The 12085-nt window shown below is 37.3% G+C and overlaps 2 protein-coding genes across 4 annotated transcripts in view; one reads left to right on the top strand and one right to left on the bottom strand.

Annotated features, from left to right (window-relative positions):
- The window catches only part of LOC146486103 (fibroblast growth factor receptor 1-like), a 94708-nt gene that overhangs the window by 21693 nt on the left and 60930 nt on the right, over window positions 1-12085 (bottom strand). The window contains exon 1 of one of the 3 annotated variants that reach the window (XM_085098150.1): window positions 1823-1901. The exons of the other annotated variants lie outside the window; for them this stretch is intronic. The gene's annotated coding sequence lies outside the window, so the exon portion shown is untranslated. Of the gene's footprint in view, window positions 1-1822; window positions 1902-12085 lie in introns of those variants that run through there. 3 annotated transcript variants of the gene reach the window in all.
- Window positions 7897-10631, top strand: LOC146486106 (uncharacterized). Its single transcript, XM_085098426.1, has 3 exons — window positions 7897-8092; window positions 8948-9310; window positions 10440-10631. Exons 1-3 carry the CDS (start codon window positions 7987-7989, stop codon window positions 10517-10519), a joined length of 549 nt encoding a protein of 182 aa, XP_084954552.1. The 5' UTR covers window positions 7897-7986; the 3' UTR covers window positions 10520-10631.

Genomic DNA, 12085 nt, shown 5'->3' with positions numbered 1-12085 from the left:
GGATCTCTGCAGGTTACTCGCCTTAACTATTCGAATGTTTCGATCATGCATTTCATGAGTATCAGCGCTTCAGTTTTGCTTTAACACCAAGAGATTCATTACAAAAGCCTGATTTCGAAATCGGTGACAGCAAATATTTCCGACCACAACTATACTGCTGCTATATGATTGTTGTATTCCTTTACCGAATGACTGTGCAAGTTAACGTTTCGATGCAACAGGCCACCTCTTTGAATAACAAATTATTTTTACATTGTCCTTCTTGCCTATATACTGGACATTTTTGTCTTCGTTATAAGTTCCCAGAACTGCACAACACCCGAGACAAGATGGAAAACTACACTACTCGTGATTGTTAGATATCGGATCATTAACAGAAACAGACATCGCAAGTGTCACAAATTAAGCATAGCTTTGCTATTTCTTCAAGTGAAAAAGTAAAATTTGTCATCCGCCTTTTTTCTTTTACAACAGTTATTCTATATATTTTTCGTTTTCTTGTACCTATTTTTGTGAACAAACAGTGTAATTCTTCTAATTGTTGTCAGTAATGTTATTGAAAGCGGGTCAAAGAAATGGTGCCACCTATAAGTCGAATGGAACTCATTATAACTCCTTCATGCACCTTTTACGAGCGTTTATTAGTGAGTTATAATGTACGCAGGTTACCTCGCTAGTATGCTGTTTACGAGAATGGAAATCTTAGAACAATTTATTGAACGTCACGTAATACCAAAAGGTAAAGAATAAAACTGGCAAATCCGAAATTACCGACAATTTGTTTAAGCTTGGAAAGGTACAAAAGTGTAGTCAAGTTTCATCACAGCCATGAAGTTAAAAAGGTGGAAGTATTTTCCATAACTCATAGAATAAGGCGAGCACAGTAAATTTACGAAAATTTGAGGTGGGTACGTGTCTTTCGTTTCATTTGCTTTAGCAACGAGTTACTTCGATAACATCTTATTAGGGCTTTTCCAATGTCCCCGTGACGTAAACTTGGTTGCTCCTGAAGCTGCAGCCAAATTTAGCTCACCGATTTAATCTATTCAACTTAATACTACTACTTGTACAGGAAATCTTTATAGAATTGAGCAGTGAGTAGCTAATTATATCGTAAAAGGCAGTTAAACAAACGTCATCGTGCAATCCACGGGTGAATGGATGACACGTATCAACAATCCGGCAGGGCGCGCATCTCCTAACGCCATGTGATAATTTGAATTTAATTTGCTGACTAAAAATAGTGTAAAATCGTTCAGCGATTCTTCTAACCATCAAAAGAACAACCACATCATAACAACCACACGAAAATTAGATTTTAAACAGCTCCGTGCTTACAGGAAAGCTAGGCCCTTTGATTGAATACCAACTTGTCTTTTATGATTGAAATAACGTGTGTTAAAAACATACCATTTAAACGTACTTTTAAATACACACAACATGACTTATTAATAACGCATGTACACCATCAAAGCGTATTAATAGCACAACATCATTGCATCATCGCTGCAAACAGGTGGATTAGAGCCACCAAGAGTCAAAAACCGTTTGCTCGATTTTTCTTAAGACTTCCTGCCCTTTATCAATCGAGTCTCAACATTTTAAATTAAAAAAAGAATGTACTTTTATACAGAAACAGACTGTTATGAATTCTGTTTAATTCCATGTTTTTCGGGCTGAAATAGTTAAAAAACTATCAGGAATATGATAAGGAAAGTCCAAAGGTACAGCAATTCTAAACTAGTTTTTGTCTTTCAAGTATCCTGCCCTGACAGTCGCCGTATTTTAATATCGTTGTACCCGTTTTGCCCATATAACTTACCAGATTGATAGACGTTTGTGTGTTTCTTCACTAACCGAGCGCTTAAGCCGTTGTAACTGTCCCTGCAGATGATAATGAAATGTTGTTCGTGTTCTCAATACACAATGACCTGAGGAAACGTGCAACTAATTATATCCTAAATCATTTGGCAGCCGATTATCGGTTTGGCTGACGCAGTTTGAATTTTTAAATAAAACTACTTTAACAACACACCATAGCTTTTGAGGACATCTTGCATAAATGTTTATAAATTTGAGCTTACCCGTTTTTTTTATCGGTTGTGGAGAAAAGTAAATATGATTATCATGCGAGACAAGAAATTTGAATCTAAAATTCCTCAATGCCGGTGCATTGAATTTTGGTTTCCGAAGTAGTTATTTTCGTTGGGGCTCAAGTTGTTTATGTACTGAAAGTAGAATTTTATTTTCAGGCACGCAATAAGTCTTTACTGTTAAATAAATTAATCCAGAAAGAGCTAGAGCTCACATTTCTTATATTGTCTCTTCAGTGGATAAATTAACTTCCTGTGTCAATTCAATGCGCGGTGCATTAAATTTTGGTTTCCGAAGTAGTTATTTTCGTTGGGGCCCAAGTTGTTTATGTACTGAAAGTAGAATTTTATTTTCAGGCACGCAGTAAGTCTTTGCTGTTAAACAAACTAATTCAGAAAGAGCTAGAGCTCACATTTCTGATATTGTCTATTCAGTGGATAAATTAACTTCCCATGTCAGTTGTGTAATTTTTACATAAATTACATTCCCTGGATAATTTGTCGCTTAAAAGGGAAAGTTTCATGGTGTTTTTGACCTGTTTACGTACCTGTTTGGTTAAAAATGGTGAAATAAGAGCTTCACCACGTAGCTACAAAACAATTTTAGAACAACGAGAGGAAAGAAGAGATCAACTCAATTCTTGAAAAGGACAACTCGTGGTCTGATAATTTATAATTATCTTATATGTTTCTGTTGACAGACAAACATTTTTGGGTTTTAAAATGACATCAGATTCGCGTGATTCTTCCCCTTTAACGTCTTCATTTGATTCTTTAGGTATAGGAAATAAATTATATTTTCAAACATGACTTAAAGCCTCGCCGCCACGGTCTTGAACATTCTCTCAAACGGATATGAATATATTAAACACTGATTGGAACTGAGGGTGAAGTAAATCGGAAGGAAGACTCTCGCAGTTATTTACGCAACTTAGAAAGTTCCGAATAGAAAGCGTGAAAAAAATTCAAACTCGAACGGGATTCGAGCCCATGACAGTCTGCGATGACGGTGTAGTGCTCTTGTGCAGGCGCTCTTGTGGAGTAGCCTGGGTTAGAGTTCGTAATATATCCGTGGAGGATGAGTAAATGAATACGTAGGCCATTTCCGAGTTGTTGTGAACCTCACTATGAAAGCGAGGCTAAGTGCAAAACTTTTCATATGAAAATTAGTTTTGTTTGCATGTGAATGGAAACTACTTTTCATAACAAAAACTTTGCACTTAGCCTCGCTTTCATAATAAGGTTCAAAGCAACTCGGAAATGGTCTATTCGAATATGAATGTATATTAAAACACAGGCAGTCCAAGCTCGCGTCACTAGAGAGCGTGTAATAATGTATTACTGGTGGGACGATGATCTTTGAGTGCAAGCGGTATTGGGCTACAGGCGGCTGTTGAGACTTTAATGGGAATTATGGGAATTAAAATATTGTCGATTCCGAACGTTAAATAAAGCTTCATTTTAACTTTCATTCAATAAAATGAACTGAAAACTAACTCACCTCTGGTGTATTCTTACACGTTGAGGGGAGGGGGGGGGGGGGTATTTCATCGTTTTGGGCATTTTTTGAAATCATTGTTATTCCATTCATAAGACAATTAGCAGCTACCACAAATTAAAGACACTTGATTACAATATGCCTGAAAAAATGGAAACCGAAAAATGACCCGCATACAAAGTCCCGACAAAAGTTACAACTCCGATCCGTTGTAGTTTCCTCCCAGAATACAACGCTATCTATCACACATCAATACATTTATTTTTAACTCGTGAATGTGCACATGCACAATGAACGAGTTTTCGTGATGTGGACTGAATTGTACTCGCTCGCTCGCTCGATCAGCTGTAAACTTTATATTAATTTAATCGAAATTTAACCAAAATCATTAAGTTACGTATAGTGCATGAATTCACCATCAGCCGCCATTACGGGACAAAAAACAAGGACGTAAAATCGACTCAACGAATAAGTTTAGTTCTTAAAAGAAAACACTAGTAGGTGTGTTGTCTGCTAACTCCTTTCATTGACCGAAACTACAGTGAAACTAAGGGACAACTTCCTATTTTGTTGACTGAAAGAGCCGCGTCGAAAGCCGCTCAAGGTCAAGAATGTCGTCCAAGGCAACACAAATTTCGCGCAAAATGGAAGAATAAAATGTGAAGGAGGAACGTCTGACGGTGTGTCAGCCGTGTGTGTCAGTCCAGTTCAGGTTTCGCTGGTTTAGGGTACAGTAGCCCGGCGATGTTCTCTTTGAAACCTGAAAACTTCGCGTTAGCTACTTGTCTTCTCATGCTGCTTTGCTTTCTTTTGTTTCGCGTTACGTTAAGTTCTGATTTATAATTTAGAAATATTGTTCTATTTTCTCTCGACTTCTCTACAATTAAATTTTCCTAAAATGTAATACACTGTATGAATAGAACACCGTTTTTTCTTATTTCCGTGGTCGTTTGTTCTCAACTCGCAATAACTCGAACCTTTTTTAATTTCCCATGAAGATTCGAGTCATCGGGAGTCGACTGTAGGATAATTAATCTCATATTCAGAAGTTGTGGACCACGTCGTCCTGTGGCGTAGGGCGTTGACTAAAATATTTTTTTTCTTTTTCTTTTCTTTTTTTTTTGGCTTTTAAAAAAGCCAACCATTCCAAAGGCTCCAAACAATATTCAGAATTAAAACTTTCTTTAAAAATACAAAATTATTCAAGGAGCTCAATCTTGCTGAGGGCAACGGCTAAAAATCTACTTGAAGTGGCCTATAGGATGCGGAATAAAATGCCAGTGAGGTCCCTTAAGCCTTTGTAGCTTATATTCCGAATCCTGGGCCAACCAAACACAAAGCAAACAATGTTTTATACCTTGCCAGCGTTTACTTCTGCATTCACGAGTTGGCTCACAGGAGCCTTTGATTGTACAGCGTCTCGGTAACTTGGCACATTGCCAGCGGCGAGTAATCACCACTACTACCAATGTGGCCATTGAATGCCATTCCAGCAACTATGAGTTAACAACAAATTGCTCCTGTCATGAGTTACTACAAAAAAACACAACTTTAACATTGAAACTAGTGATTGGAAATTGAATTTATTAAGTCGGACAATGTCAATCAGCAAGTGTAAGCTGTCCTAACTCCAAAACACGCCAAAGGTTGTTTAACGAGAAATGCATAATAACATATTTAAAATGAGTTAGCCGGCTACGTAAACTGTTCGAGTGGCAGGGTATTCTGCAGTTTAAGCCAAAGCAGCGGTTTTTCATTCGACAATGTTTTTTTTTTCTTTAACTGTTCACTGCTGTTTTATGGCTATTCTAAAAACCTCTGCAGACACAAATGCGGGAGAAAGGCATTGCATACATTGCATAAATACATTGCTGCTGCTGCATACATTGCATAAAAAAACTAAATCGTTTAAAGAATTAGAAATACATATTAATTAGTTAATAGCCGGCTACGTAGAATGTTGTTCAAGTGGCAGGATATTCTGCAATTTAAGCCAAAGCGGTTTTTCATTCGACAGTGTTTATTTCTTTCACTATTCACTGCGGGACAAAGCCGCAGCTTGACTCATTGTATAAAAAATCAACATCGTTTATATACAATCTATAAAAAGAATTAATATTTAAGCACTCTCACTTTTGAAGACCATTTTTTGTAAGCTTTTTATGTAATCCTGTATCTCTTCCGTTAAACTCTTCCATCTCGTCCAAACACGTGTTTATAGCTGTTAGCGACTTCGGCGCCCCCCCAAAAAACGCGATTTGAAACCTGACACTTCCGGTTCAATTTTCCCCACCCCACCCAGGCAAGGTCAAATTCCCTACCCCCGGGAAGGCCTTACCCGTCAAATTCCCCACTCCTGGGCACAGAAAATAGTCAAATGCCCGGGGTTTGCCCGGGGGGGGGGGGGGATGTTGAAGTTTCGATTTGATCGGTGCATAAGTCATTCTCCTAATTTTTTTTGTTTGTTCAAAATTGAGGTTTTATGACTTCAAGATGATGACAGATTCAAGATGATGCCAAACTTATTTTTAAAAGTTTTCCCTCCCTGTCACGTTTCATTTTTTTTTCTTTTTGATCCTGCCTGGAAACTTTTTCCTCGCTTAGCGAGGTTAATAAATTTGTCGGGCCGAAGGCCAGCGCTCGGGAGCTAAGCCGCGCGAATTCGAGCGGAAAATATATTTCTATATATACTAAAACAAATGAAAAACGAAAGTCTTTCGCAACAGTGCGCAAACAAAGTATGAATGACGTCAGACAAAGGAAAGGTTGCTTGGCAGCAACAGATTGGGAGACATGCTGTTGTCAGACGAAGTTTGTTGGAAAAAAATTTGCAAAGATCGGGAAAGTTTTCCGTTCTCTGGATGGAAATATCCCTCGCTTTCTTCCAGAAACCTTTTTTGTGAAAGATTGCATTGAAGAAATTACACGTTTTGTGTCCGCTGTAAAATAATTTTCCATGGAAAATAAAGTCATCGAACACGACAGCACTGCACGCCCGTTGTACATTTCGTCGTGTCAGAAATAGATTTCAACCGCAAACGAGCCTGTGGAACTACGAAAAGACCATGCTCATCAAAAAAGTTGCTTTGTTTAGAAAACTTTTAATCTCCTCATTTGATGTTTCAATACGAGTAAACAGAACTTTCCAGCCAGCCCTAGCTACGCGCGGTTTTGCGAGTCACGTATTTCTAGTTAGTTTTGTACGAAAATATACCGTGTAGCATGAAAATTTTGCGGGTTCTTATTTTTGCGGATTTTGCGGTTTGACCACGATCCGCAAAAATTAGTTCCCGCAGAAAAAAATACCCGCAAAATAAAACGCCGCAAAAAATAACTCCCTTCAGTCAAATTGAAAACTTTGCTTGAAATAGACTTGTGCCACTGGGCGTTATAAATTGGACTCAAACAAGAACACGGACATGATTTTCCATTGTAAAATGCAACCAGAGCTTAGACACATACGGTAGTCTGTTTCGCAAACAAAACAATGTGTAAAGAACAGAAAATGTAAAGTGTAGAGTAAATCAGTACATTAGATTGGCACGAATGGAGTCATCTGAGGGAACACCATTTGCTAGGGCGTTTCCGATGCCAGATCTTTTACATCCATTCTCAATGATTGCGGAAGTTTTCTGCTTCTTGAACAATGAATCGCAAAAAATAGTTCCCACCAGAAATTTCAGTCATCTCGAGGCGCAAAAATTTGTTCCCGCAAACTACAAAATATCGCCAATCCGCAAAATAAAACTCCCGCAAAATTTTCATGCTACACGGTAAGTTAAACTTCAAATAGTTTCAGTTTCTTTGATTATGCACAGGGTATTTTGGGAGGAGTGCTGGAATGTGTAAATATACTGAAAAATATATATGATTTCAGTTTTCTATAGATTTTCAGGTTGAGGTCAAGATATAACTTTTATACAAAGGAAAATTTCGCTTAATTTTGAACATCTGTGCAATAAATAAAGTTTTCTTTATTTATGCCGATAAAATAGATGATATTTAAGTTGACTAAAGGTGTGCACATGTTTAGTATGCAACTCTCTTCTAAAGAATAGAGGAAAAATGAACACAATAGAGAGACAGTATCCTTATTCAAAGAAAACCCAATCTCTGAATATATATTGATTTGAAAATTGCTGTCAGAGAATATACCTACACCATTTTACATTGAAGAATTCCGTAATTTCAGTTTTAATGTTATTTGTGACGTTATCAGATTACTCATATTTTATGAAAAAAGAAACATCAGTGCATAATCACGTAATTTTCAAATTAATGATTGACAGCGTCCCTTGATATAATCACTTTCTCAGCTAACCTCTCTCAGTATCTCTCATCTTTTTGAAGATCAAGGAATTAAAGTGCTGCAAATTTGGATTTTTTTAAAGGAAAATGAACTCCTCTTCGAAGACTTACTTTGCAACTGTTATGCTTGTTGTGATTTTCTCCTCTGCAATTGTCAGCTGGTGCCAGATATGTGGAAAAACATCTGATGGAGGTAAAGGAGTTTCTTTTTTCTTATATGTAAACCGGCCCCTTTCCCTTTTTTGTTACAATATAGCTTCTTCGTTAAAACTGAGCGAGCTGAATCATAAATCTGGTCTAGTAAAATTGGTATTTATTTTCACGCCCTAGGCCAGTGTTAAAATGTTAAAATCCATCGTGTCAGGATTGCTTGAACAGGCTATGTCGTCGGATGATCAGCCCTTCAAAGGCTGTTGATAAAACTTGCGATGTTCATTATTCCAACCATGTCAGTCGGACAAATGGTTACTGAATGCGAGAATCATACTACCGCGTTCAGTTTTTATCCGTGATTTTTTTTGCAATGGAACACCAACGACTTAAGCACGACATAAAGCAAACTTCAAACTTCAGTGTACAGCGAGTCTCACTGGCAACGCTGACATGTAACATAAAAACATTTGGCACTATATCCCTAGGTGGTCCAATATATATGAACACGAAAATTTATTATTGAAATCAAGTGTAGGCCCGTAAAACAATTTCCTTCAAACAGTAATAAAATGTGGTTTCAACCTTAAAACTTGACATGAACGTGTTTGAAGTTTTATTCCCTGTCTCTTTTCTTTTGAAATACAATATTTTGTTTAAATTTCATGTACACTTACTGATGAAATAATGAAGTTTATCTTGTGTGAGGAAAAAGTAGTTCGGAGTGTCGTGTGCATACTAGCTATGAAAGACTTCACCGTTCCCATAGTGTGAAATCTACAAAGAGTATATGAAGTTACTGACGAGAAGCAGTTATATTATTTAGGAAAATTCAGTTCAAAACATACATTACGAATAAATATACCCCTCTTAACAGTTTCTTTGCAATTGGACTTAGTTTCGCCAACAGTGGAACTGTACGCCACCCAGCTTGATCACCAGTCCCATTCTAAAGGTCCAAAGCGTTTTAAAAACCTTGTAGTGGTTAGACAAGGCTCAAGTATTACTCTGAATTGTACTGCAAGGGAACCAGAACACAGATACCCAGCGTGGTATTTTAAAACCTACCTGCAGCCATATCGGATCAACTGGTTTGTCAACTCTTCAGTATTGAAAGTGCCCAATTGCGACAAAAAGTCTCGCAAGGTTAAAACATGCTTGCTGTCGTTGGTCAAAATACGTCCACGTGACCACGGGAAGTACTTCTGTCAGGCAGCTAACGAAATTGGATGCACTTTTAAGGAGCTGGAGGTGGTGGTTGGTAGGTAGCTCAATTTGATTTCAGTAAATAACCGACCACGGACGACCCCTCGTGATCAAACAGGCTTTTGTCCGATGTTCAGATTACGGAAACTCACTACGAAATACAAAATCAACATCCCTGATATCGACATGCATAACGCAACAAAACAACAACATCCCCCTGAAATGTTGAACACAGAAAATTTTTTTCTACTTAACAATTAGATTGTGAGCTCGAGATTTCTATCGCGTACTATCACACACAGAAATCGAGAGCGAATAATCTAATTGTTTTACTATAAATCTACTAGTCGTTCAAAACTTAACAACAAGACAGGTTCATGATTTTATTGAATAATGATATAAATAGGTCGCATTGCATTGGCTTCTGTGTTCGAGCCTTTGCATTTCATTCAAGATTTTATGTTGAACGGCCGTCATTCCCTCGAAACTGAAACAAGGAGCCCACTTTCTTTTGTTGGAAAATGACAATCAAAGATATACTGACGTAAGGGTGCCCTTTAAAAGCCAAGTTTTTAAAAAGTTTTCAAAATTATAAAATTGCCGACTTTTAAAAGTGTCAAATAAAGAAAAAAAATCACGAGTTAACCCTGTAGCGCGAGCACAACCAATGTCGTATCTCTGATCTCTTGGAAATTACAAAGGTCGTTCACACGTCATTGAAACCACTAAAAGGTCGCAGGAATGTGCTGATGTGACGCCAAGTGGTTGTCATGACAACCACAAGATTGAAAGAAGCAGGTGAATAGTTCGTGTTTGGAACTTTGTGACTGCATCGTACATATTGTTCGTCAGTTTAGCAAAATCGTTCAGAAGAGTCTGAATATCAGTTTAACAATCATAGTAGTCGGCCAGGTATAAGTCTTCAATGAGTGAAGTCATAAAATTAAATTGTCGCCGACTTCAGTACCCTAAAAAAACAGAATCAGAAGATTACTGAAAGAAATTTTGACACAAAAATTTGATTTCGAGGATCTCGAAAAAGCCTTCTCTAAGGCGGCCGTAGTTCTCTGAGCTCTTTTTCTTGTAACGCAACTGAATCCCTAAATCCTTTGGTACATGATTTGTCTATTATAATTCTTCTTTTTTGTGTCCTTTTAACCTTTTTTTGTTCCCTTTTTTATCAGATGAAGGATTGAAAAACAACGACGTTGGGATTCCTAGTCGTCGCCACGAAAATGCCATTCCCGAGACAGAAGACCAGTAGGACTTGCTAACATCTCCTGCTTTGATTTACTTATCAAATATAATCAGTTAATACATGTTCTGTGATTGATAATGTGCGTAATAAACAAAACTAATTCATATCGAGAAAACAATTTTTTATTTTTCATTTCCAGTCGCCGTATTTTTCTAATAGTTAAAAGCTTTCTCTGTTTCTTTGCTCCGTGATACTCTTGTTGAGTATGAGTGGATAACAAATTAGGCACGCTGGGTCGCCAGTGTTCTTAAATGCGAAATGATCATTGAAAACTCGCGAGTTAAAATGTAAAGTAACTTATTAGTTTTCAAATGATTCAAAACTAATTAAGTCCTATATATTTTTTGAAGGAGCCTTTGAAGTAAAAAATAGGTTTATCTTATTTAATAGAAAGGCCTTTCGCAATGAGGATGTTGTGTTTAGTATTCATCCTTTCTTGGTTTAGTTTTTCGATGTCTTTTCTCGTCCCTGAGATATAAAAGTTTTTAAAAATTAGAAGAGTTTTTTTTTAAACTTTAATATCTCAGGGACGAGAAAAGACATCGAAAAACTAAACGAAGAGAGGATGAATACTAAACACAACATCCTCATTGCGAAAGGTCTTTCTATTAAATAAGATAAACTCATCTCACGGACGAGAAAAGACATCGAAAATACTAAACACAACATCCTCATTGCGAAAGGCCTTTCTATTAAATAAGATAAACTTATGGAAAAGGCCTTTCGCAATGAGGATGTTGTGTTTAGTATTCATCCTCCCTTAGTTTAGTTTTGGGATGTCTTTTCTTGTCCCTGAGATATAAAAGTTTTTGAAAATTAGAAGCTAGTTAGAAATTAGAAAATGATGACGTCATAAGTGGTTACAGCCTATCTTTGGAGAGAATGGGCTTAGTTAACTGCGGAAACTTGGAACTAGTATTGTGCCTAAAAAAATATGCAGGGTGATCTATATTGTGTTGTCGCTATTCTTCAATCCAGTCCCTTTCTCCGTTGAACCAAACATTCCCATTTGCGACTCTTTAATAACAAGAGATGGTCCTGTTTGAAACGGACTCAGTGCCTATATCGCACTTATTCTCCTCATGAACGATCAACGAATGGGTGATGTTTGTCAAGCCTAAAAAAATTGGAATGCCATTCCCGTATGAGAGAGAGTATAAGTAATCGCTAGACACTAGATTTGGCGTGTTTTAGTTGTCTGTCCTTGATAACCAGCAGTCGCTGTGCGTTCGACAGCTCAGCTAATTATGGGCCTTGGATTCTATGCATACATGATATAAACTAGAAAAGAGGATAATTTTCCAACCATGAAGCAAAATAATGAAGTTATGAAGTCAAGAAAAGACAGCTTAACACTTTCTTTTATAACAATCAAGTGATCACAACGCCGTATCTATCAACAAGGGTAAAGCTAGGCGCATGAAGCAGTCACGTGACTCTTAGCTTTCGAGCCGTCAGTCATCATGCTTTCGCCAAATCATATTTAAAGCTGTTCAACTGCTCAAGGACCACCTAAACCAGACTGAATGTACCTCATCAAGTTTAATACTAAATAAATTTGGCTTGGCAATA

Source organism: Pavona decussata, unplaced genomic scaffold (genome assembly GCF_977016875.1).
Source record: "Pavona decussata unplaced genomic scaffold, jaPavDecu1.1 SCAFFOLD_21, whole genome shotgun sequence".
In the NCBI taxonomy this organism is placed as follows: domain Eukaryota; kingdom Metazoa; phylum Cnidaria; class Anthozoa; order Scleractinia; family Agariciidae; genus Pavona; species Pavona decussata.
The sequence above is the reverse complement of the archived record's forward strand: the minus strand, read 5'-3'. Positions and strand labels throughout refer to the sequence as shown.